This window comes from Chionomys nivalis, chromosome 13 (assembly GCF_950005125.1).
Source record: "Chionomys nivalis chromosome 13, mChiNiv1.1, whole genome shotgun sequence".
NCBI lineage: Eukaryota > Metazoa > Chordata > Mammalia > Rodentia > Cricetidae > Chionomys > Chionomys nivalis.
In genome coordinates, this window is record NC_080098.1 from 76016656 (window position 1) to 76042401 (window position 25746).

General features: G+C 44.4%; 2 protein-coding genes and 2 non-coding genes across 8 annotated transcripts in view; all 4 read right to left on the bottom strand.

The window, feature by feature from the left end:
* Nucleotides 1-1398, bottom strand: part of Cdc14b (cell division cycle 14B) — an 80269-nt gene extending 78871 nt beyond the window's left edge. For 2 of the 4 annotated variants that reach the window (XM_057787035.1, XM_057787034.1), the window contains exon 1: nt 1002-1396. In XM_057787035.1, coding sequence (XP_057643018.1) covers nt 1002-1161 — 160 coding nt within the window. In that variant the 5' untranslated portion in view covers nt 1162-1396. Of the gene's footprint in view, nt 1-1001 lie in introns of all 4 variants that reach the window. The other 2 variants (XM_057787036.1, XM_057787038.1) reach the window with 2 other exon arrangements.
* Nucleotides 1399-1964: 566 nt separating this feature from the next.
* Prxl2c (peroxiredoxin like 2C) overlaps nt 1965-25746 on the bottom strand; it is a 32393-nt gene continuing 8611 nt past the window's right edge. The window contains exons 5-6 of one of the 2 annotated variants that reach the window (XM_057787042.1): nt 22431-22562; nt 1965-2323 (exon numbers count right to left, since the gene is read on the bottom strand). In XM_057787042.1, the coding sequence (XP_057643025.1) occupies nt 2223-2323; nt 22431-22562 (233 nt within the window). In that variant the 3' untranslated portion in view covers nt 1965-2222. Of the gene's footprint in view, nt 2324-17063; nt 18265-22430; nt 22563-25746 lie in introns of those variants that run through there. The other variant, XM_057787040.1, reaches the window with a different exon arrangement.
* Nucleotides 15533-15639, bottom strand: LOC130886297 (U6 spliceosomal RNA). Its single transcript, XR_009058270.1, has one exon. It is a non-coding gene; the product is annotated as a U6 spliceosomal RNA (small nuclear RNA).
* Nucleotides 21650-21754, bottom strand: LOC130886302 (U6 spliceosomal RNA). The gene has a single exon (XR_009058275.1). It is a non-coding gene; the product is annotated as a U6 spliceosomal RNA (small nuclear RNA).

Consider the following 25746-nt stretch of genomic DNA (forward strand, 5'->3'; position numbering starts at 1 on the left):
GGAACCTGGGCAAGCTGGCAATTCCTCCTGCAGGGCCACCCCTAGACCTGGGAAGAAGCCAGTCAGGGGCTGTACTTAAAGCAACTCCTTCCTCTTCCTCCTTCAAACGCTAAGAAACCTTCCCCCTCTCCTCTCGGCTTCCTTTAAAATCGGTCTTATTTCCTAGCTGCCCATCAATCTAGAATATAGTTTCTACTAAATTTCTGTGTCTGTGTAAACACTTCCTAAATCAATAACGTTGTCGCCAACCGTGCCCACCTAAGAAAGTCCAAGTCCAAGGCCTGAAAACCGTTTCTTAAAACCCCACGCAGAGGTGGACACCATCCGCCCCAGAAAACGCGGCACATTCCTTCAACCGCGCAGACAGCTATGCAGTTGATAAAGCGTTTCCACGTACAGCAGCACACCGAAGGCAAGCTCTTGCTTCGACACCAATCCCGGCAAACCCAGCAGTTGCCAAATTAATTTCAAGAACTGAGACACTAAGAAAAATCACCCCTCGAAAGCGGCTTTTCTACATGCTCGGACTGGCGGGGATTTCTCAAAAGTGACACCTCTGGGCTCTTAGAACGCTGGATGGTTCCAACGCCATCACCGTGACACCTCTCTGAAGGCGCGGGAGGGAGGGCAAGGATCTCCGAGGAGGCCTGAGGAGGGCGCGACGGCGTGGAGAAGAGGGGGCAAGGGCCAGGGGCTTGGGGGGGGGATTCCCACGCGTTGCTAAGGCGCAGCGGGGACTTGGGCCCTCGGGCCAGGAAAGATCAGCGCCCTCGGAGCTCAGCAGAAACTCGGACAGGCGTGAGAACAACCGCGCCAGCTTTCCCGAAGTGAGGTGGGTTCGAGGGCAGAGCCCTCCCCCGCCTCCGGAGGCCGGGTGCATTTTACAGAGGTGACCCTCGGGCCCCTCTCGGTGTAAAAGTTGCAGCCGCCGGCGCGCGGGCGGGCGGCGAGAGGCGCGAGAAAGCCGCGAGTCTCGTGGGGGGTGTGGCGGGGGGGCTCACCCGTGATGTCCAGGTACAGGTCGTCCTGCTGCTCCAGGCGGTGCAGCTCCTGCGGCGTGGAGCTGCGGCTCTTCTTCACGCCGGGAGAGGAGGACGAGCTGCGGCGCGAGCAGGGGGGCGCGGTAGCCCAAGCCGAGCGCCGCTCGCTCTTGCGCTTCATGGAGGCGGCCGCGGCCCGTCAGGGGACCGCGACCATGGCCCGGCAGCCCGGCCCTGAGTCCTCGAGCTGCGTCTCCCGCCGCCCGCGCCCCGGGGGCCACACAGCGCTGGCCGGCGGCTGAGGCAAAGCGCGCGCACCCTGGGACGCTGCTGCCTGGGCGTCCGAGCTCTGCGGGCCGCGGCTCCCGGGGACCCCCAGGAGGGATGTTCCGTGGAGCTTCATTCAGAAAAAAGAAGGGCCCACAACCCTCCTCGGGGCCCGCCGGCTCGGGCCGTTCATTGGTCAGCGCGGCGTGACGTCACGAAGCCGGGGCCTTCCTACAGGCAGGTACCCGGTGACGCCATAAAGAAAAGTCTGAGCGCTTCCGCCAATCGGGCAGAAAGCATGCTGGCGACCCCTGGGTGGGATGCCCCTAACTTTTGTCTCCCCTGTCCAGGTGCGACGCCCCAGCCCCCAGTTCTTCGAGTGAGTCCCCAAGTTCCTGCAGAGCCCTGCCCAAGTGACTTCACTCCGGGGCTTTGGGATGGAATTTTCTTTTCTTTCTTTTTTTAAAGTGTTTCTTGGGTTTCCTTGTAATTCGCGCCAAGGGAGCCTTGTCATGGCCGCCTGCTAGGAGAGTGTAGCCTGCTGAAGAGGTCAGCAGCCCAGTGGTCACAAGGCAGAGCGGACCTCAGAACTTGGAAGTTCAGTCCCGCGCTGCTTTTCTCCACCTATCGGGACAGAGCAATGAGGGCTTCTCGGAGTCGGTTTAAAAAAGAAAAAAAAAAAAAAGAAAAGAAAAGAAAAGCCACCTGGAGACGTGATTTGCCGTGGTTTGCCCCTTCCGCACCTTGTCCCGGGACCCTGGAGCTGCGCTCACTCCTGCCGTGCGTAGCCCGGGTGCCCACGGTCTGATTTAACAAGAAGTGTAGGAGCACGTGGCCAGCGGGGCCCTCGGACTTTGCTCTTTCAGTTCTGCAGGAATGCAGCCCCATATTTTGCTACTGTGTTAAAAATTTGTCAGACCTTTTCGGAACTTGACCACAGCTGCCATTTTGAAGGGCCTAGCTCCACCGTAGCATCTAAATATGCGAGAAGTCTGGAAACTGCCTTTGGAGTCGGTGGTCCCAAATTCTCCATCTGCAGGCCAATTCCTGTTGTCCACAGCGATTTAACTCCGAGTCTGCAAGGGAAGCCAGAGTCAGAGAGGAATAAATTTCAGCCCCTCCTCCCTTCCTCCAAGGAACCTCTCAGAAATGCAGATTTCACGGAGTTCCTCGCTCTAGGGTAGTTTTGGCTTTTGTTTTAAAGCGATCCATTAAACCAGCTAAGTAGGAAAATAAAGAGAGTGGAACGTCGTCTTAGCCAGGAACCGCTTAAGAACTAGCTCGGTTTCGTGTTCATCTTTTGGTTTTCCGTAAGGATGCCAACGTAGGCCTTAGATCTAAACTGTTCTACATGTTTGTCGTGGTAGCAAAAACATTTGACCTGGAAGAGGAAGCCTTTTCACACTGTTCCAGGCTCACTGTAGAAAGGCCACCACGTGTCACAATCAGAAATTTTAAGAGTAGATTTTTTTTTTAAATAATTACATCAGGGTTACTCCAGTGGGTCCCTAGGATTACAGAGAAGAAAGTATTCTAAAAGATTATGTGTTGTGTCTTACTAAGCAGACTAGCCTCGCAATGACATCTGCCTCTCCAGTGCTGGGATTACAGGTGTGGGTCACCGCAGGCACCTTACAGGGTTTTTTCTGTGCGTGTGTCCAGTGTGTTATACTTTTCGAGGTTCTGGGATTCACACCCAGGGCCTTGCACGTGATCTATTAGTAAGTCAAATTACTGGCCCACGTTATTTTTTGAGATTGGCTTAGTCAAATGTCTAAGAGCCAAGTAGTTTCCATATTCAGCTGATTTCCTCTCACCTTCAAATAGTGTTTGGGTAGATTCTAGTTGCTGGAAATGCTAACAAAATGCATATATGGCTTAAGTAAAGGGGGAAAGCTTATGTATACATAATTATACCACGTAAGCATTTTTGTATTTTGCAAATTCATAATTTTGTGATCTTGCTGAAATAGTATTTTTAAAACAAGGCTTTTGATTAAATCTTATAATTATTCAGACATGTCTTTCATTTTTGGGAACTAGAAGCCACGTGTTAAACATGTTCATCATTTGGGTATGGCCACACAGGCCTATAATATATAAGCATTTGGAAGGTGGAGTGTAAGATCATCCTCTGTTAAATTAGGCTACAACCAGATCCAAATAAAAAGATTCAAGACCAGTCAGATGGCACATGGGAAAAGGCACATGCCAGCAAGCGTCACAACCTGAGTTCAATCCCTGGGCACCCATTTGTTAGAAGAGAACCAGCTCCCGCAAACTGTCTTCTGACACATACCCCTCCACACATAAAGAAATAAGTAAATGTAACCAAGCTCTCCTTATATTTTGTTTTCCTGTCATGGTTATATAGTGGCAGGAACTATCTCAGCTGATCTTTGTTGTGTGTGTGACATTGCCTTTGAATTGTCTGGTTTCTAGGTTCTGAAACTGGCTGCAGGAAAGTGCCTGAGTTTGCTTGTATGAGTATATTATTGTTCATTGTTTGCTCACTGGCCACAGAATTGTAGAGTTTGAAAGCACCTTAGACAGTATTTGGTCTGAGGCTCTCCTTTGACAGTGAGGACAGGGAACACAAAGGAGTGGTCAGTCACGATAGAAAGACAGGGAACATTATGGGGACCTGGGAAGAAGGAGAAGCCCCTTACTCAGGATTCTCACTGAAGGATCTTAGCAGCTGAGAACCAAGAATTTCAGACTGGGACCAGAGAGATGGTTGAGTGAACACTGCTTTTGCAGTTTGGTTTCTAGCACCCAGGTCAAGCTGCTCACTACTGCCTGAAACTCCAGCTCCAGAGAATCTGGCAACCTAAGCACCTGAACGCATATGTACTGCGGCACATGAATAATTCCAGAAAAGTTCCAGACTGGGAGATGGCTCAGCGGGTAAAGTAATTTCGATGTAACAATGAGGACCTGTGTTTGGATCCCTAGCACCCATGTAAAAAAAAAAAAAAACACGGATAAGTATGTATAATCCCAGCTTTGAGGAGACAGACATAGGAGGATTTCTGAGACTCCGTGGCCAGTCTGTCTGAATCACGGACCTCTGGCCTCCAGAGGTGCTTGTGCACCCACATGAACACACACACAATTCCAGCACAGTGTTGTTGTAAAGGTTCAAATTGAAGCCTTTTTGGTAAAGCCTAATTTGCAAAGGTTCAATATTCTTTTATATAGAAATATTTTCAGGGGCTGGTGGTGTTTTGTATCTTTTAAAAATAAACTCATTCCATGGGGCTGGAAAGATGACTCCATGGTTAAGAGCTGTGGCTGCTCTTCCAGAGGACCCGAGTTAAATCGTGCCCATATATATGGCAGCTCACTATAGTCTGCAACTCCAGTTCTAGGGCCTCTGACACCCTCACACAGACATGCACGCAGACAAAACGCCAAGCTTGTAAAATCTTTTTTTTTTTTTTTTAATAAAACTAGTTCCTGCTGGGCATGATGACACATTTTTAAGCCCAGTCCTTCGGAGGTTGAAGCGGGAGAAGTATAATGAATTTGAGATCAGCCTGGGCCACCTAGTGAACTTCAGGTCAGCTGGAATATAAAGTGAGATATTATCTCCAAAATCCAAAGTAAATTTTAATTGTTTTCAGTTTTTTGAGACAGAGCCTCACTATGTAGCTCTGGTTGTCCTGGAACTCAGAATGTAGACCACAATGACTTCAAACTCAGAGATCTGCCTGCCTCAGCCTGTTGTGAAATAATCTTTTTTTGTACACTGTGAATGTGTGTCACTCAGATTGGTTTAATAAAAAGCTGAAAAGCAAGATTTTGGGGGCAAAGAGTACACTGGGAAGAAGAAGAGCAGAGATGCCAGGAGATGCAGAGTCATCAGGATGGGCACTATGAAGATGAGGTAATAAAGCCTCAAGGTAGAAAGTAAATTAATAGAAATGTGTTGTTATAGGAGCTACTTAGAAACAAGTCTAAGCTATTGGCTGAGCTTGCATAATTAATAAAAGTCTCTCTGTGGTTATTTGGAAGCTGGCTGGTATGGTAAAGACTGACTACAAATGGTGCCCAACATCTGGCCACATATATCCACATAAGACCTGAGAAAACTCAAAGGTTCTAAACACACAAAAGTGGAGAGAATGAGGCTTCTCAGTCCCATATCTCCCATGCCAGTCGTACAGAGACACGCTCAAAGCTTGAACTGCCAGCCGGGCGGTGGTGGCGCATGCCTTTAATCCCAGCACTCGGGAGGCAGAGGCAGGCGGATCTCTGGGAGTTTGAGACCAGCCTGGTCTACAAGAGCTAGTTCCAGGACAGGCTCCAAAGCCACAGAGAAACCCTGTCTTGAAAAAAACCAAAAAAAAAAAAAAAGCTTGAACTGCCAGTGCACCATGGGCTAAGCCTCGTGGCAGGTTTTGCTGGTGCAGACAGAGAAGGTCATAGATACGCATTTTTTTATGCAGTAAAGCAGGTTCAGACAGGGAGAAAAACAAACCTCTAAACAGGTTACAGTGTGTTTAACAATGTTCATAGGCTTAGGGAAAAAATGGCTATAGACAGTCATAAAAATAGTTTAAAAATAATAGTAAAGTCTTTAGAGAGAGTAAAAAAAATAAGCCACATAGTACAAGAAGTCTGGATCCTATATGGTGTCTTGTTAACTTTGACTATTTTAAATACTACTGTACAAATAATAGCTGCTGAGACACAATTATGGAAACTACTAAAGTAAAACACCTATATACTTTAAAAATGTCTTAATTTACAAATGGAGGTCAGACAGCGTGTTGCACAGGGGAAAGGTTATGCTTTTGTTTCCATAGGAAATGTGAGGCTGTGGATTTCCTCCAGATTACTGGAGATCAGATATGACTTGGGGAGACCTGAGTATCTTGGCTACAGACATGAGGGCCAAAACAGACAACAGGACAGGTGATGTGTAAGCTGATCCCTTGACATGGGAGTTGCTCTAAGATGAGATGAGACATGATAAATCTTGTTGGCTACAGAATCTTCATGACTTATTACATGTCACCCATTCATATGGCATGGATACAAATTTATATTACAGTTTGATTATACAGTCCAAGTGAACTTATAAAGTTGGCAAATGCCCTTTACCTGCTCAAACATAAAACAAAAAAATCATCTTTAACTGCTTGTGCACACTGCACATTCCATATTTGTGTTAATACAGATATGTATGTTACCTTTGAGAATGTGTTTTCAGAGCAAAGGAACCAGACACCAATGAAACAAGTGGTCCAGGTGATCCAGCATCTCAGAGTGCTCTGTTGCAGTTTTCCCCAGAGTTCTGCATCCAGAACAGCTTCAAGGATGCTGGATGAGATGATCCAGCCTCACAGACTACTCTAGCCAGGACTTAAGCCTTGCGCGGGTGGTAACGCATGCCTTTAATTTTAGCCTTTAATACCTTTAATTGGGAGGCAGAGACAGGTGGATCTCTGTGAGTTTGAGGTCAGCCTGGTCTACAGAGCGAGTTCCAGGACAAGCACCAAAGCCACAGAAAAACCCTGTCTTGAAAAACCAAAAGAGAGAGAGAGAGAGAAGCCTTTCACTTCCCCATTACACAGAGACTGGACAACAGATAACATAGCTAACTCTCCCAGGACTTGACCATTATCCCAATTTTCCCAGGGTCTTCTAAAGATGCCAGAGTCCCAGACAACAGGAAGCAGTCTAGAGAACATGATGCCCACATTCCCAAGAGGTGGGGGCTTTTGGTCATTTGGGGGTTTGGTTACAAATTGTTATTAGTCATGGGCAGGATAAAAGCTATACAAAGGAGTTAGATTCAAGGATCTCTTTCTGAAGGAAAAAAAGGGGATATAGTATAAAATAATGAGATAAATGGGTGGATTGTTAAGTCTTTTTAAACAACTAGTCTCAAATATTTTACATTGGTATGGATTTTATTTATTGATACAAATTTATGGTTATTTTTGTTATGCTATATATGTTTCTACGCTTGTTTAGGGTATTATACTTATGCAGTTTATTTAAAAAAGCTCATTTAAAGTTTGACTTTGAAAGATATTTAGGGTATAAAAAGAATACAGGTTAAGAGTTAGCCATCTATAACATATAACTTATAGTCATGTTAGGCATGCCCATGCCCCATACCTCCCAAAGATTCATTTATGTTGGGGGCTTGGTGTTCAACATGGGGTATTGATATGATGGAACCTTTAAAAGAAGGGATTAGTAGAAAATTAGTAGGTCTTGGGGGTACCACCTTTAGAAGGGATTAATACAGGTGTCCTAGATTGAGGTTAGCCCCTAAGAGGGTGGGCTAATAGAGGAGAGGCTAGCACTTCACCTGAATCTCTCTTCTGTGTGTGTCACTTGCTACTCTCAAACTGCTGCCGTTTTCACCATTTACCCAGTGCATACTGGTGCTATGCCCCACGTGCTGGGGTCAAAGGTGTGTGCCACCACACTAGTGAACTTCCAACACTGTGAGCTAAACAAACCTCTTTTTTTTTAAATAACTAACCTCTGGTATTCTGTTACAGCAATAACCATGAGCTAACCCTTCATACAGACATGAGCCTGATTCTGTAGGTCAGACCTCTACCCAAACCATGTCCTGTAGCCATTCCCCTGCCTCCAACTCCCTCTTTTTGCTTCACTTTCTACTCTCCAGGTCAGATATAGTTTCTGGCATGATACTTTGGCTTCTGAAATTTATTTCTGGCAACTCTCATCCTGACCGAGTTGGATGAGCTCTTCTGGCTGAATCCAGGTACTCTTAGACACACAGGGCTTGGACAGTTTCTCCCGGACTCTTCAGAAGTGGCTGCAGATCCAAGTTGCCTCTGCCTATGGGCCCAGATGCCAGACTAGGTGGCCTCCTCCCAGGGCAGGAGACATTAGGCTTCACAGTGAAAATCGGCAAAGATTATCAGGTAACTGGAGACAGCCAACCTGCTCCTTTACCCACACTACACCTTTTTTTTTTTTTTTTTTGCCAACTATTACAAAACAAGACAGACATTCTTGTCTAACTCTCCCCTTACTGATATGGAAGTAATTGAAAGACATCAATTTCAAGTCTCTTAGTCTGTAGCAATGTAAAAGCAACTTATTCTTCATCTCCTGTTGGGGCTAGGAAGAACATTCTCGAAGATTGTCCAGTTTGAGAAGAGAACTAATTACCAATTCGAATACAGTGATTTCCTCTGGGCCTTTTTTTATTCAAGCCCCTTTGTGGGGAGGAAGTCCTAGTCCACCCTTAGGTCTCCGTTTTCCCACATAGGTCAAAAGAGGGCCTCAGATCCCCTGGAACCTGAAGTTCATCTGATTCAGTGGCTGGATGGCTAAGGAACTTCAGGGATTCACCTGCTGCTACCCTTATGTCCCTTCTAGGACACACATTGCCTTCAACAGGTGATTCCTGCTATTTCTCTGATGGAGGAAGGTCATTGGTTAAATAATAAACTGCCTAGGCCCATTTGATAGGCCAACCCTTAGGTGGGTGGAGCAAACAGAACAGAATGCTGGGAGAAAGAAGCTGAGTCAGGCAGTAGCCATGATTCGCCCACCAGACACAGACGCAAGTTAAGATCTCCCTGGTAAGCCACCAGATCGTGGTGCTACACAGATTATTAGAAATGGGTTAATCTAGATATGAGAGCTAGCCAGTAAGAGGCTAGAGCTAATGGGCCAAGCAGTGTTTAAAAGAATACAGTTTCCGTGTAATTATTTCGGGTAAAGCTGTGCGGGTGGCCGGGCACCGGGGACATAGCCCGCTACATTTCTCCACTCAGAGAGATCCACCTGACTCAGGCTCCTGACTGCTTGGGACTAAGGATGCATAATACTACACTCGGCTCTGGTCTATTTTTCAATCCTGAGACAAAACTTTTTTTTAAAAAAATATTTATTTATTTATTATGTATACAATATTCTGTCTGTGTGTATGCCTGAAGGCCAGAAGAGGGCACCAGACCTCATTAAAGATGGTTGTGAGCCACCATGTGGTTGCTGGGAATTGAACTCAGGACCTTTGGAAGAGCGGGCAATGCTCTTGACTGCTGAACCATCTCTCCAGCCCCTGAGACAAAACTTAAGAAGGCATACAAGTAGAAAAAATATATATGTATATATAAAAATATACGTATATATACATACACACACACACACACACACACACACATATATATATATATATATATATATATATAAAATTTGGTACATTATAATGGGGTATTGATGCTAGGAGCGGAACCCATGTTCTCCCTTGCTCTCTTGTGCACTCTGTTTTGTTTGTTGTTTGTTTTTTGAGACATGGTTTCTCTCACTCTGTAGACCAGGCTGACCTCTAACTAAGAAATTCGCCTGTACCACTACCAGCCAGCCCCATGTTCTCTCTTATGCCAGCTAAATGTCCTACCACTAACCTACATTCCCTCTCCCTACTGGTTTTTGGGGGTTGTTGTTGTTATTTTGCTTGAGACAGGGTCTTCTTGCTAAGCAACCCCATAGATGGCCTAGAACTCACAGAGCTCTGTTTGCCTCCTGAGTGCTGGGATTTTAACGAATTTTGTGTGATGTCATTGAAAGCCCGGAGTTCTCCATCCACAAATTAGTTTCCAGTGTAGGGAAGTGACACTTTTTTTCTCTCCTCCAAAAGTGTCAGTGCTTATGGTGTTTAAGTGTGGTGACATGTCTCCATACCAGGAAGTCTCTGGGGCTAAATTTTAATTTCCCAAAATCCTAACAAATACAGATCATTTGTGTAGGTAGACATATTTGAGGTTCTGGGAAGCAAATGATAGCCACAAGCATGCAAGGCAAGAACTCAACCACCGAGCTACACTTACAGCCCTCTGACAAAGAGGGTTGTGAGACAGGGTCTCATTAAACTACTATCCTGTCTCTGCTTCTGTACTGTGGAGGTGAGAGTGCAGGCCTCTGTTCCCACACAATGCCTGGAAATGAAAGGCTATTCCGTTTACATTAAGTCAGTAAATGTCCTCACGTATGACATTTCAAGGCCTTAAGGGTTGAAGCTAGAAATGCCAGTGACTCATCGATTCCAGACTGCTAGCTGAATAAAACTAAATAACAGTCAGCTGTAGAACTCGCTAAAGAACCTTTTAAAACATTCTGACTTCCTACCTACATTTTTAAGTCATTGTACGAAGACTGGCATAGCACGCAAAATGCTTTTCTTGAAACCAGTTTGACTTCTGTAAGTGCTTTGATCCAGTGTCTTACTGTGATGAACAAGGCTGATGCATAGCTTCTGGGAGCTGCTCTGAACTCTGGAGCAGAGCTCTGGACTGCTTCAACTGACTGCAGTCCCCAACCTTCCAGTTCCTGTGCACTAGTCTGCCCCATGCAAAGGGACGCTAGTCACTCATTTACCATCCTCTTTCGTACTTTGTTTTTGAATCAGGCTCTTATGTAGCCCAGGCTGGTTTCATACTCATTATGTAGCTGAGGATGACCTGAACTTCTGGTCCTTCTGCCTCCATCTCCCAAGTGCTTGAGCTGCAGAGATGTGGCACCGTGTCTGGGCTTATGCAGCACTGGGAATCTGGGCTTCGTGGGTGTCAGCTACTCTACTTGTTGAGCTATGTTCCCTAGCCTTCTTTTTAAAAATTACATTTATTTGTTTTTGTGTGTGAGTATATATGTGTGTATTCACGTGTTTGCCACAGCATGTGTGTGTGCATGTGTGCATGTGTGTATGTGTGTGTGTGTATGTTAGAAGGCTGTCAGAGAATAACGTATATTACTCAGTTCTCTCATTCCACCAAATGGGTCCCAGGTATTGAACTCAGTTCATCAGGATTTAAGCATAGCATTTGGGAAGCAGAGTAGATAAAGCTATGTAAATTTTAAGTCAGTCTAATCCCATAGTGAGCGCTAGGCCAAACAGGGCTACATAGTGAGATCCTGCCTCATAAAAACCAGCCTGGTCTACAAGAGCTAGTTCCAGGACAGGCTCCAAAACCACAGAGAAACCCTGTCTCGAAAAACCAAAAAAAAAAAAAAAAAAAGCAAGAAACTACATACACACTTAAATATATATTTATAAATTTTGTTTATTTGCTTGTTTATTTTTATTTATTTATTTTTTTTTGAGACAGGGTTTCTCGTAGCTTTGGGGCCTGTCCAGGCTGGCCTCGAACTCAAAGAGATCTGCCTGCTTCCGTCTCCTAAGTGCTGGGATTAAAGGTGTGCACCACCACTGCCCAGCCTAAATATGTGTGTATGTATGTGTGTGTATATATATATGTGTGTGTGTATGTATATGTATACATATATAATACACATATATGTGTATATATAAATGTGTGTATGTATACAAAGGATTTTTTTCTCTGTAACTGCTTTGTTTTCTGGGATCATGTTGTGTGGTAGCATAAGTGAAAATGATCCCCATAGACTCATATATTTAAATACTTGGTCCCCAGTGGGTAGACCTGTTTGGGAAGGAGGAGGTGTGTCACAGTGGAGGGTTTTGAGGTTTACAAACCCGTACCATTCCGGTTGTCTGTCTGTCTCACCGTCTAAACGTGACCTCTCAGCTATAGCTACAGTACATGCCTGCCATGACAGTTGCAGGTTCTAACCCTCTGAAACTGTAAGTCCCGTTAAATGCTTTCCTCTGTAAGTTCCCTTGGTCATGACATTGCTTCACAGCAATAAAAAAGTAACTAAGACATGCCTCTCAGTTATGCACGCTTTTGGTTTGTTTCTCACGGGTGTATACGATAAACACAATGTCCTCGACTATTTTTCTGGTGCTGGACATTTGGGGCATCTTCAGTTCATAGCTGTGACAGTGTTACAGTTGGCATCCTCCAGCCTCTTGTCTGGCTTCTATGTGAGGCAGACTCTGGAGATGTATACAGTGCTGGGGTTACAGGTGTGCACTACCACGCCTGGCTGATTATTGGAATTATTTTTTTAAGTGTGTGTGTGTGTATGCACACATATGCGTGCAGTGCCCAAGGAGTCCTGAAGCGTGTTGGGTCCTCTGGAGCTGGAGTTACTTGTGGTTGTGAGCTACCTGACATGGGGTTTGCTAACTGGATTTGGGTCCTCTGAAGATCAGTGGATTTTTTTTTTGTTGTTTGTTTTTTGTTTTGTTTTGCTTTTCAAGACATGGCTTCTTTGGCCTTGCCATCCTAGAACTAGCTCTGTAGACCAAGTTGGTTTCTGCCTCCCAAAGTCTGGGATTAAAGATGTACACCACTCCAGGACAGGCTCCAAAGCCACAGAGAAACCCTGTCTCGAAAAACCAAAAAAAAAAAAAAAAAAAAAAAAAAAAAAAGATGTACACCACCACTGCCTGGTTCAGTGTGTGCTCTTAATATTGAATAATTGTTAGTTAAGAATAAAATAAACAGACCGATATGCTTAAATGTTTTTTTTTTGACATGAATTTCTTTTTTTTATTTTTTTTTGTGATAGGATTATTTTAATTTATTTTTATTCTTTTTTAATTAAAATTTCCACCTGCTCCCCCTTTCCCATTTCCCTCCCCCTCCTATGCTTAAATGTTTTTATTATTTAGCCTGTTTTTATTTTGTCTGAATCTGTGTCTAAAGCCAAAATATCATTGATATTTTTCTAAGAACCTTTTTTGCTTTTGTGATTTAAAAAATATTTAGGCAGTGGCAGTGTGCACTTGTGTCCATATATGTTTATAAACATCACAGTGCATGTGTAGTTAGAAAACAACTTTCAGGAATTGATTCCCCCTTTCTACAGGGTCAGTCCAAGAACAGAACACAAGTTTTCAGGCTTGGTGACAAGCACCTTTTCCTCTCTGAGTTATCTCACTAGCCCCTAACAATTATGGAGGTTTTGGTTTGATGAGTTTTCTTTTGTGGGGGTAGAGCCTCACTATATACCTAGGTGGCCTAGAACTCACTATGTAGAGCAGCCTAGCGCAAACTCATAGTGATTTACTTCCTTCTGCCTTCTGAATGTTGGGATTAAAAGTATATGCAACACCAAAAAAAAAAAAAAAAAAAAAAAAGCGGTGGCACACGCCTTTAATCCCAGCACTCGGGAGGCAGAGGCAGGCGGATCTCTGTGAGTTCGAGACCAGCCTGGTCTACAAGAGCTAGTTCTAGGACAGGCTCCAAAACCACAGAGAAACCCTGTCTCGAAAAACCAAAAAAAAAAGTATATGCAACCATGCCTAGCTAAAATGAATTCTTTAAGCTAAATTGAAAACCATTTTTTAGCCGGGCGGTGGTGGCGCACGCCTTTAATCCCAGCACTCGGGAGGCAGAGGCAGGCAGATCTCTGGGAGTTTGAGGCCAGCCTGGTCTACAAGAGCTAGTTGCGGGACAGGCACCAAAGCTACAGAGAAACCCTGTCTCTAAAAAACAAAACAACAACAACATCAAAAAAAACCAAACAAAAAACAAACAAAAAAAACGAAAACCATTTTTTTACATAATGTATGCATGTCAAGAGCATGTCTTAAATGATCCATCCACCCATCATCCATTCTTTCATCTGCCTGTGCTGCTAAGCAAGCATCTACCACCAAGTCACAACCCAACCGTAGAATGCTCTGCTTAAAATGACTATTGATTTTGAAGTAGAACACTACACATCCTTAGAAGTTTCTCCATCTATATGGTCAGAATCCACCTCGGCTGCATGGTAGAAAGTAACTTTAGCAAGTGTTTGCAGATTTCTCGTCTATCCAAAGTCCTCTTGGGGTTCGTTCTCTTTTTTAAATTAAGATTTACTTTGTTTCTAGGGATGGAACTCAGGGACCTTGTACATGCTGGGCAAGTATTCTACCATGGAACTACATACCCTTCCTCTAAAACAAAAATCTGAGCATGATTTTCCCCCCAGTGCTCAAGATAACGCGAGACAAATACTGTCAATGAGCTACAGGCCAGCCTGATTGGTTTGTTTTCCTTTATTAGCTGGGAGCTGCTGTTGCCAGGGCTGCTGTGCGACTTGTGGGCTAAGAGATCTTGCCTCAGCATCCTGAGTAGTCGGGACTGCAGTTTAGTGACTGTTCCTTGCTTTCAGCCATGCTTTTCGAAATCTGCCATCATGTCATCGAGGTTTTTGTTTGCACAGGGGTTCACTGCAGAAGGTTCCCAGTGAATTCTCTCATGGGGTCATGACCCATGGAGAATCTGACCATTCTGAGAAGGTGCAGCCCATGGGTCTCGGGCCCCAGATGTTGTCTTCAGTGGGTTTCATGCAAGGGTCGTAGTTAACTCTATCTGTTGTTTGAAGTGGCCAAAGAACAGCTTTCTCAAGCTGGGAATGAGTTCCTGCCTCCCAGGTGATCCGTGACTTCACATTGTCATCAGCCTGCTTTCAGGTTGTTTGTGGCCCCTCTGGAGTTTCTTGTAAAAAATGTTCTTCTCTGTGAAATGTGTGTTCTGGATGATGGTTATAATAGTAATTCCACACAGTGTGCAAAGAGTGTATAAGTGAACACAGAGCACCACAAAAATGTTTTAGTTTTGTTTTGTTTGGTGGTATTGTGTAAGAACCCAGTGACTTGAACATGCTAGGTAAGTACTGAGCCACACTCCCCAGTCCAATATTATTGTTTTATCTACAATTTCTACATTTTTTCACAGAAAGAGTTTCAGGATTTCAAGTCTAGTATTATCATGACCTGGGTGGGAGTGTGTTTATATAGTTCAGTGTGCATTATAATTTTATAACACACACACACACACACAATGCCCAGGCTGGTCCTGGGCTCCAGTGAATGATCCATTTCCCAAGTAAGTGGGACTATAGGTGCATGTTACATGTGATGGTTTAAATAACAATGGTCCCCAGAGGCTCATGTATTTGAATGCTTAGTCACCAGGAAATTGGACTGTTTGAAAGGGTTAGAAGGGCCGGGCGGTGGTGGCGCACGCCTTTAATCCCAGCACTCGGGAGGCAGAGGCAGGTAGATCTCTGGGAGTTCGAGGCCAGCCTGGTCTACAAGAGCTAGTTCCGGGACAGGCACCAAAGCTACAGAGAAAAAACCAAAAAAACAAAAAAACAAAAAAAAAAAAAAAAAGAAAGGATTAGAAGGGTTAGAAGATGTGGCCTTGGTGGTATCACTGGAGGGTGGGCTCTGAGGTTTCAAAAGCCCATAAGCATAGTCTGTCTGTCTGTCTGTCTGTCTGTCTCTGCCTGCAGATCAGGATGTAAAGGTCTCGCAACACCTACATACCACCATGCTTCCTGCCATGATGCTAATGCTTTGAGTCTCTGAAACTGTAAACACGTCCCCAATTAAATGCCTTTTTTAAACTGCAAAATTCCACAAAAATATGGAAGGCTTTACAAATCTATGTGTTATGCTTGTGAAGGGGCTATGCTAATCTTCTCTGTATCATTCAGATTTTAGTATGTATGTTGCCAAAGCGAGTACTTAAATGCTTTTTTTGGGGGGGGGCATTGGGCAAATAATAGAATTGGGCAGTGGTGGCGCACGCCTTTAATCCCAGCACTCGGGAGGCAGAGGCAGGTGGATCTCTGTGAGTTCAAGACCAGCCTGCTCTACAGAGCAAGTTTCAGAGCCAAGGCTGTCTCGAAGACAACAACAACAACAAAGAGTCGCCGTGGTCAAGGTACCCCTTCACAGACGGCACCACACCCAGCTGTTGCCTTGGTATTCATGTAGTCGGGTGGCAACCGTATGCACAGTCCTTATGGATCTGTACCTCCCTAAAGCCACAAATATAACATTTATACTTGCGAATATATAAATTTTGGTTAAAACTGGCAAAAGGGGATCTGGCTATTATTCTTTCTTTTATGTTCAAAATAGAACAGGCTGGGTATGACAGCATATACCTGTAATTCCGGCACCGAGAGGTTGGGGCAGGAGGCTTGAGAGTTCAAGACCAGCCTAGGATAGAGAGGTTTGTGGTTGTTTTAAGATTTATTCCTTACACATTGTATGTGTGTGTATCAGAGGACATGTACGCCATTTGCATGCACATGCTGATGATGCCAGATTCACTGGAACTGGAGTTATAGGCATTTGTGAGGGGCCTGGTATGGGTGCAGGAAAACAAACCCAGGACCTCTATAAGAGGAGGATGAGCCATCTCTCAATGGGCTAGGGAAGCCTAAGCCAGCCTACAACATAGTAAGGAACTGTTCTCCCTCACCCCCAAAGGACCCCAGAACAAACAAAATATTCCAAACAAAAAATAGCAAAAAAATTTAATTTTAAATTTGATTTAAAACCATGACTGTCCATATATATTTGTGTGAAAATACATTAAATAGTTTTGTGAGTTAATATGCTTATATAAAAGTATAAGGTCATAGTAGTATTACAGTTGCTAAGAATTACCAATATTTTGATTTTGAGATAGTTTTCTTGAGAATTTCTAAGACAAAACTAAGATTTTTAGCTGGGTAGTTGTGGCACACACCTTTAATCCTAGCACTTGTGAGGCAAAAGCAGGCAGATCTCTGAGTTCTAGGTCAGCCTGGTCTACAGAGCAAGAGTCCCAGAACAGCCAGGACTACACGGAAAAACCTTGTCTCAAAGAATAGAAAAAGCAACAACAACAGCAACAACAACAAAAACACCAAACAAACAAACAAAAAAAACCTAAAATTCTCCCCTGCTTCCTTTGGTTTTTGTCTGTGTAGCCTAGGTTATCCTGGAGCTTGCTCTGTAGACCTGGCTGACCTCCAACTTGAAGAGATGCCTTTGCCTCCTGAGTGCTGGGAACTAAAATTCTTTTTTTTTTTTTTTTTTTTTTGGTTTTTCGAGACAGGGTTTCTCTGTGGTTTTGGAGCCTGTCCTGGAACTAGCTCTGTAGATCAGGCTGGTCTCGAACTCACAGAGATCCGCCTGCCTCTGCCTCCCAAGTGCTGGGATTAAAGGCGTGCGCCACCACCGCCCGGCAAAACTAAAATTCTTAAAAAGTAAAATATGACAATAGTTTTCTAAATAAGACAGATTTGGGGGTGAGAAAAGCAGGTATCTAGAAAGGTAAGTCTGTTCTAGAATTCCTGCCTCCTCCCCATCCATGCACCATCACATCTGACTGTACATTTATTTGCTTTTTGTTTGTTTGTTTGTTTGTTTTTCGAGACAGGGTTTCCCTGTAGCTTTTGGATCCTGTCCTAGAACTAGCTCTTGCGGACCAGGCTGGCCTCGAACTAGCAGAGATCCGCCTGCCTCTGCCTCCCAAGCACTGGGTTTAAAGGTATGCACCACCATTGCTTGGGCAGGCTGAATTTTTGTCCCATTACTCAGTGTTAGGATTACAAACCTGTGCCACCATACCTGACCCATTCTTCCCTTCCCTTCATACACGCATGCATACATGCACATATGTATGTAGTTTTTGTTTTTGTTTTTTTTTTTAAGTTTTTCGAGACAAAGTTTCTCTGTAGCTTTGGAGCCTGTCCTGGCACTAGCTCTTGTAGACCAGGCTGGCCTCGAACTCACAGAGATCCGCATGCCTCTGCCTCCCGAGTGCTGGGATTAAAGGCGTGCGCCACCACCGCCCGGCATGTATGTAGTTTTATAGGATTTATTTATCCTTCTTTCACGTGTATGAGTGCTTGCCTACATTTATGCATGTTTACCACACGTGCACCTGGTCCCCAAGGCCAGAAGAAGGTGTTGGATACCTTAGAACTGAGGTTACAGACAACTGTGAGCCAAACCTAGGTCCTCTGCAAGAGAAGCAAGTGCTCTTAACCACGAAGTGATCTTTCCAGCCCCCTTCTTATATTTTAGTTGTCAAAAATCTTTCATTGAATGGATAATTATAGAGGCTATAAAATTTAAAATGCTTTTTCCTGATGCCTCTCAGAATAGTTCTATAGGCACATGAGTTTTGTGTTTTCATAATCTCATGAAGCCTGGCATTTTGTCTCACATTTCAAGGGCCCATTCACACATGGATAACTGTAGGTCTGCTCATGAAGTTCACAGGCTGAACTCCCACAAGCTGTAAAACAGAGTTTATGGGCTTGTGATCCAACCTATTCCTGTCTCGGTGCACAAAGTGGATGCTGTTACCTAGAAGAGAACAAGGACAAATGCTGAGGGCAAATGCCGTGCTAGTCTTTAGATTTACTGCTTACCGGGATCAAGGAAGTATTGCAATTGCTAATTAGTCCAAAGGGAAAAATTAATTACCTGGAGTCCATTATACTTCTTATGTAATGCCACCATAATTCTGCATCAGAGCAATTACCCATGACAAGGCAATGGTTGAATAAGAGTGTTACTTGACACATTATGAGCTCTGAGGGGACAGCATCCTAAATTATACCCTTCTATTCAGTTTCAAGTATACTTAAATAAAACATCCAACCAGACAGGCAGAATTTGGAACTAACATAGGTATCAGCTGGGAAATTAAGATCTATTTCCTAAGCATATGCATTAATAAAATAAATCATTTGCTTCAAAAAATTCACTCCTGGGACTAGGGGGTGCAGTACTCAAGCACTGCCAAAAAAAAAAAAAAAAAAAGAGAGAGAGAGAGAGAGAAGGAAAGAAAAACACTGATTTCATAGAATGCTTTATAACTAACCAAAGAGGTTAGGAGTGAAGGCAGGAAGCCAGCTAGCTACAGTACACCTAGACACCCACAATCCTATACACTCACGTTGTAATTTATCGTCTAAATCTTGTTAGTTCCACCTGGAGCTCAAAACCAGAATTTTTGTTCATTTTGGGTCAGGATCTCTCTATTATATAGCACTGGTTGGCCTGGAACTCACTATGTAGATCAGGCTGGCCTTGAACTCACAGAGATCCTCCTGCCTCTGCCTCCAAAATGCTGGGATTAAAGGTGTGTGCCACCATGCAGCCAAAACCAGAATTTAACTTGAAACATTAGATCAAAGGACATGCTTTCTGGCATTATGTCCACTGGCCACATCTATAATAACAGGTTTAATTCTTCATCCCCTGTGACTATGGTGTGGCTTATAAGGCATTATTTGAAAGGATTAGGACACGTGGCCTTGTTGGAGTAGGTAAGGTCTTATTGGAAGTATGTCAACAGGAGTGGGCTTTGAAGTTTCAGAAGCTCAAGCTAGGCCCCATGTGGCACTTTCTCTTCTTGCTGCCTGACAAATCAGATGTAGAACTTTCAGCTACCTCTACAGTACCATGTCTGCCTGCATGCTGCCATGCTTCCTGTCATGATGATAACGGATTCAACCTCTGAACTGCAAGCCAGCCCCAATTAAATGTTTTCCTATATAACAGTTGATGAAACCCTGTCTGGAGAGATAGCTCAGAGGTTAAGAGCAGTCACAGCTCTTCCAGAGGTCCTGAGTTCAATTCCCAGTAACCACGTAGTGGCTCACAACCATTTGTAATAAGATCTGGTGCTCTCTTCTGGAGTACAGACATACACGCAAGCAGAGCACTCTGTGTGTGTGTGTATGTGTGTGTGTGTGTGTATAATATATATATATCATCATCATCATCACCAACAGTTGCCATGGTCATGATGTCTCTACAGCAGTAGAAATACTAAGACAATGGCCAAATGACTCAGTGACATGAGATAAGGAATGGGGTAAAAAACAATAACCCCTTCCTGGTGTGGGAGTTCCTTCTGTATATGTGTTGCTTTTATTGGTTAATGAATAAAGCTGCTTTTGGCCAGTGGCTTAACAGAGTAAAGCCAGGCGGAAAATCCAAACAGAGATGTACAGAGAAGGTAGGCAGAGTCAGTGATATGCCATGTAGCTGCCATGGAAAGAGACAGATGCCTAGGAACTTTACCAGTAAACCACAAGCCTTGTGGTAAAATATAAAATAATGAAAATGGGTTAATTTAAGATGTAAGAGCTAGCTAGCAATATGCTTAAGCTATTGGCCAAACAGTGTTTTAAATAATATAGTTTCTGTGTAATTATTTTGGGTCTGAGTGTCTGGGAACAAACAAACAGCCTCCGACAACACCTTCCAGGTCTGAGGATGCAAATTAGTTATGCAAAAATATGGGTCTGGAAGATTGGGGTGTAGCTCAGTGATAGGAGCATCTGTATAGTACACAAGACCCTGGGTGAAATACCCAACACCATGGAGAAAGAAAAGAATATGGAGGCTGGGAGGTAGTGGATTAAAGAATCCCAGCACTCAGGAGGCAGAAACAGGCTGATCTCTGTGAGTTGAAGGCCAGCCTGGATTACAGAGGGAGTTCTAGAACAGCCACAGGTACATCAGGAGACCCTGTCTCAAAAAAAATGGGGGGGATAGAAAGGAGCGAGCTCTGAGCTGAGCTCAAAATGGGCTCACATATTTACTTAGTCATTTATTGATGAGCCTAGGAGACAATGCACCTTCCACTGAGTTACAACTCCCGCTCCAAAGAGCTTTTTCTTTCTTTTTTTTTTTTTTAAATGATCTAAATTTGTAAGAGATGGGTACAAGTGTGCCTGCTACAAAAAACAAAACACTCAGTCAAAAGCAGGCCTTTCAAGAGTCTGGGACTGGTAGACGTGTTAATAATTCACCAGGAGGTACAATTTTAAAGAGGCAGAGAATGAAGAAAAATCTGCCTACGCCAGTGGCTGTTTGGTCTGTTACTGTAGACCGTGAATGTGGAGAAAGTCCGCTTTCCACACTGCTGGTCCAGACAGGGCCAATGCGGTTGTTGAAGCCGTGCCTTATGGCAGTCCTCACCTCGGAATGGGCTAACCCTGGTACTGGCTCGCTTTCCAACACTGTGTGGGTCTCCTACTTCAGTCAGCAAAAGTAAAGATTCTCTCTAAACCGGGCGGTGGTGGCGCACGCCTTTAATCCCAGCACTCGGGAGGCAGAGGCAGGCTGATCTCTGTGAGTTCGAGGCCAGCCTGGTCTACAAGAGCTAGTTCCAGGACAGGAACCAAAAAGCTACGGAGAAACCCTGTCTCGAAAAAAAAAAAAAAAAGATTCTCTCTAAGCTTGAATAGCAAGTGTTTTTATCTGGGAAGCTATCTGGTCAGGCCCCTAATGAACTTATATTTTGGTGGTTCTGTAACTTTCCATATTCTCATCCACATTAACTGTAGGTTTTTTGTTTGTTTTGTTTTTTGCTTTTTAGTTTTTCTTTTCTTTCTTTTTAAGCCGTGGCTGTCCTAGAACTCAGTCTGTAAACCAGGATGGCCTTGAAATCAAAGATCTACCTGCCTCTACCTCCCAAGTGTGCACCACCACCACTCTGCTTTTTTGTCTGTAGATTTTTTTTTAATGTGTAATAAGGACACAGGTTATCAAATTGTAGAGACTGGTGACTCCTCAGCCTCAATTCGTTTTCTGGACAAATAGACAGGGACCCACTCTGGAGCATTCCTATTCCTTTGGCCCAGATGGCTCTGTCGAGCCTGGTATCACTGTGCACATCTGGATCCCCCACTTTGTTCATGGAAATTTCCAGATTTCTTTTGAGTGCCAAAGGAAAGATGTGGACCACGATGCAAATCTGAATGTCATTCTTTGTGCAGGGACCATGCTTATCTTTGCATTGTTCCAATTTTAGGATATGTGCTGCCAAAGTGAGCACTGAACTCCTTTAAGATTTATTTTATTTTTAATTATGTATACTTATGTGGGGAGGGGGAGGTTGTAAACATGAGTGTAGGTGCCCAAGGAAGCCAGAAGAGGGCGGCGGATTCCTAGGAGCTAAAGTTACAGGTGGTTGTGAGTCACCTGATATAGGTGCTGGAAACTGAATTAGGTCCATCGCAAGAGCACCCAGTGCTCATAGACACTGAGCAATTTCTTTAAGCCCTGTTGAACTTTTTTTTTTTTTTTTTTTTTTTTGGATTTTTTCGAGACAGGGTTTCTCCGTAGTTTTTGGTTCCTGTCCTGGAACTAGCTCTTGTAGACCAGGCTGGCCTCGAACTCACAGAGATCCGCCTGCCTCTGCCTCCCGAGTGCTGGGATTAAAGGCGTGCGCCACCACCGCCCGGCTCCTGTTGAACTTTTAAAAGAGTATAATAGCCATATATCAATCAGCAACTCATAGCTTACTCTCTGTGTCCCAAGTCCCTGCCCTCACTCTATAGTGATGAGGACCCTCATCAAACACAGACATCAACACCCAGAAGTCGCTGAAAATGAAAGATGCTCCTTACCAGAGCATGCCCTCTCATTAGACCAGTATTTGTCACGTAAGGAAGGTGGGTGGCTCTTAGACTGCAGAGGGCACTGAGACATAACCTGTCCTTGATGCTCACCTGGACCGAAAATGAAGGTTCCGCCTTGCTGAGCTGGGTCTCCTTGGAAGTCAAAAAGCGGACCAGTGACTGCCCGCCACAGACTCTGAAGGCTTCCCGAAAGCAGGTTGGACTTTATGTGGGGGCTCTGTCCTGAAATATTGAAAACTGTCTTTAGGTGTTTGTATTCCAATCAGATGTCAGTCCTAGCAATAGTGGAGAGGGTGCCTGAACTGACCTCCTCCTGTTATCAGGCTGGTGACTATCCTAATTGCATTAGAGAGCATTCAGCAAGTAAGTGTTAGATGCAAAGATTCACAGCCAAGCACTGGCCGAGCTCTGGGAGTTCTGTTGAAGAGAGAGGGAGGAAGGATTGTATGAGCCAGGGCGGAGGGGGTCAGGGTCATGACAGGGGACCCCAGAGAGACAGCTGACCTGAGCTCATGGAGCTCACCGACTCTAGACCAACAGCTACGGAGCTTGCATGGGACTGACCCAGGCCTTCTGCATGTGTGTGACAATTATGTAGTTTGCTCTGTTTGTGGGGCTCCTAGCAGGGGGATTAGGACCTGTTCCAGGTGCTTGAGCTAGCTTTTGGGAACCCATTCCCCATGCTGGGTTGCCTTGCCCTTGATGCATGGAGAGGAGCTTGGTCCTGCCTCAACTTGATATGCATGCTTTGTTGACTCTCATGGGAGGCCTGCCCCTTTCTGAATGGAGACAGAGGATGGATGGGGATGGGGAGAGGAAAGAGAAGAGGAGGGATGGGAAATTGTGGTTGGCATGTAAAATAAATTTAAAAAACATGTCAGTTCTTGTATAAAACATTCTTTTAAAAAAAGACTTACTTTAAATTATGTATGTATGTCTGTATCCATGTGTGATTGATTGTACATGTGTATGCTGTGCCCACTGGAGGGCAGAAGAAGGTGCTGAATCCCCTGCAGATGGAGTTATAGGTGGTAGTGAGCACTGGTAACTGAACTTGGGTCCTTCACAAGAGCAGTGGCTGAGCCATCATCTCTCCAGTCTGGAAGCACTCTGTATGGGGGCCCGTCATCCTTTCCTGACTCTGCAGCGGAAAGCACAGCACTGAACTTTAACAACAGCTTACCCTGCCGCTGCACCGGCGGAGGCAGTCCTTTTCTTTTCTTTCTTTTTTTTTTTTAAAGATTTATTATGTATACAACATTCTGCCTCCATTTATGCTGACACACCAGAAGAGGGCGCCAGATCTCATTACAGATGGTTGTGACCCATCATGTGGTTGCTGGGAAGCGAACTCACGACCTGTGGAAGAGCAGCCAGTCCTCTTAACCACTGAGCCATCTCTCCAGCCCCGAGGCAGTCCTTTTCTAGTAGAGTGTAAGACATTTGGCAACAACATCCTTGCTTTCTACAACTGCTAAATGTCCGTAACACTGGTCACTGAGTTGGACAACCGAAAACTATCTCCAGTGAAGGACAAACATGCTGGGAGGGTAATGTCTGCTGAGGACACTGTCCTAAAGGAAGAAGGGATGGACCTGGGCCATCTGCCACAGAGAACATCACTGCAAACTTCTCATTTGTCTTGCTTCTTAGTCTCCCATGTGTACTTGCTTGGTTCCTTGCCTCCTCCCCAGAACACACTCTGCACAGGCTGTTCAATGACGGTCAACACCTTTCCTTCCTGGGCCCACGACTAGGCTGCCCTTTCCGGTTTCCCTCACATTAGCTGTGGTAATGTTCTAGTTACTGAGTGAAGGGGTTGCTTCTGGGGCAAGCTCCCAAAACCTCTCTCCAAATCTTGGAAACCTTGGATGGGAAATGACAGAGTCACAGGAGGGCAAGGCCTGGGTCTCAGAAGGCTTGATGCCTGTCATCTACTTCTCTTTTCACAGTGACTGATTTTTTTTCACAATTTCTGCTCTGTAACTAACATTCCTGCTCCTTTTGAGCTGAGAAACTCAGTCTCTGCTTTATCTCATAACTATTTTTCTCTTATCTTGCCTTGTTTATGTCTGACTTTTAAAGTTTGATGACTATACAGAACAAAAAAAAAAAAAAAACACTCAGACTAAACTTACCTTCCCCTACTGCATTCTTCTGACTCAGATCAGTTTGGCTCCAGCTACATGAAGGCACCTTTATCTACAAGCCAAACAAGCAGTAACTTGGTGGTGACAAAAATCTACCCGAAGATAATGTCAGATCAGATAGGTGGAAGGCTAGGTTTCAAGATAAGTCCCTATCTAATACAGATGTTAACCACAAGCCTAGGTCATTTAATTTTTCAAAACTGAGCCAGGAGCATGCCTTTAATCCCAGCACTTGGAAGGCAGAGGCAGGTGGATCTCTGTGAGTTGGAGGTCGGCCTGGTCTACAAAGCGAGTGCCAGGACAGGCTCCAAAGCTACACAGAGAAACCTGTTTCGAAAAACAAATTTTTTTAAAAAAATTGTATCTATTTTATGTATATGGGTGTTATATATGTCTGCACATCAGAAGACTGTGACTGGTTATAGTGGGATTCCTGTAAGTACTTTTGGAATGCAATGAATTTTCTTTTTTTTTTTTCTAAATATTTATTTATTTATTATGTATACAATGTTCTGTCTGTGTGTATGCCTGCAGGCCAGAAGAGGGCACCAGACCCCATTGCAGATGGCTGTGAGCCACCATGTGGTTGCTGGGAATTGAACTCAGGACCTTTGGAAGAGCAGGCAATGCTCTTAACCTCTGCGCCATCTCTCCAGCCCCAAATTTCTTGACTGACTCACAGATTCAAGCAAACAGTCTATGGTGGTTAATTCTAATGTTAGTTTGAGATGATCTAGAATCATCTGGGAAGGGAATTTCAGTGAAGAACTGTCTAGACGACAGGTTTGTGGGAAATTATGGTTAGTGTATCCACTGTGGGTGGCACCATTCTCTATCTGATTAGGGGATCCTGGATTACGTATGAATAGAAAGGAGGCTAAGCACAAGCATGCACTCGTTAATTCAAGGCTCTCCGCCTTGACTGTGATGTAATGTGACTGGCTGCGGTAAGTCCCTGCAACCTTGACTTTCTGTACTGAAGGCCTATAGCCTAGGATCGTGAGCTAAGTACACTCTTTCTCCCTCATGTTGCATTTGGCAGGATGTTTTATCACAGACACAGAAATGAAACTATGACATAATCACTTAACATTTAGCATAAAATATAATTTTAGCAGATTCATTATTTAAATTTTTATTTTACTTGCATGGGCATTTTGCCTGCACATAGAGCTGTGCACCATGTACATGCAGTGCCCACAGAGGCCAGAAGAGGGCATCAGGTCCCCTAGAATCAGAAAATTACAGATGGTTGT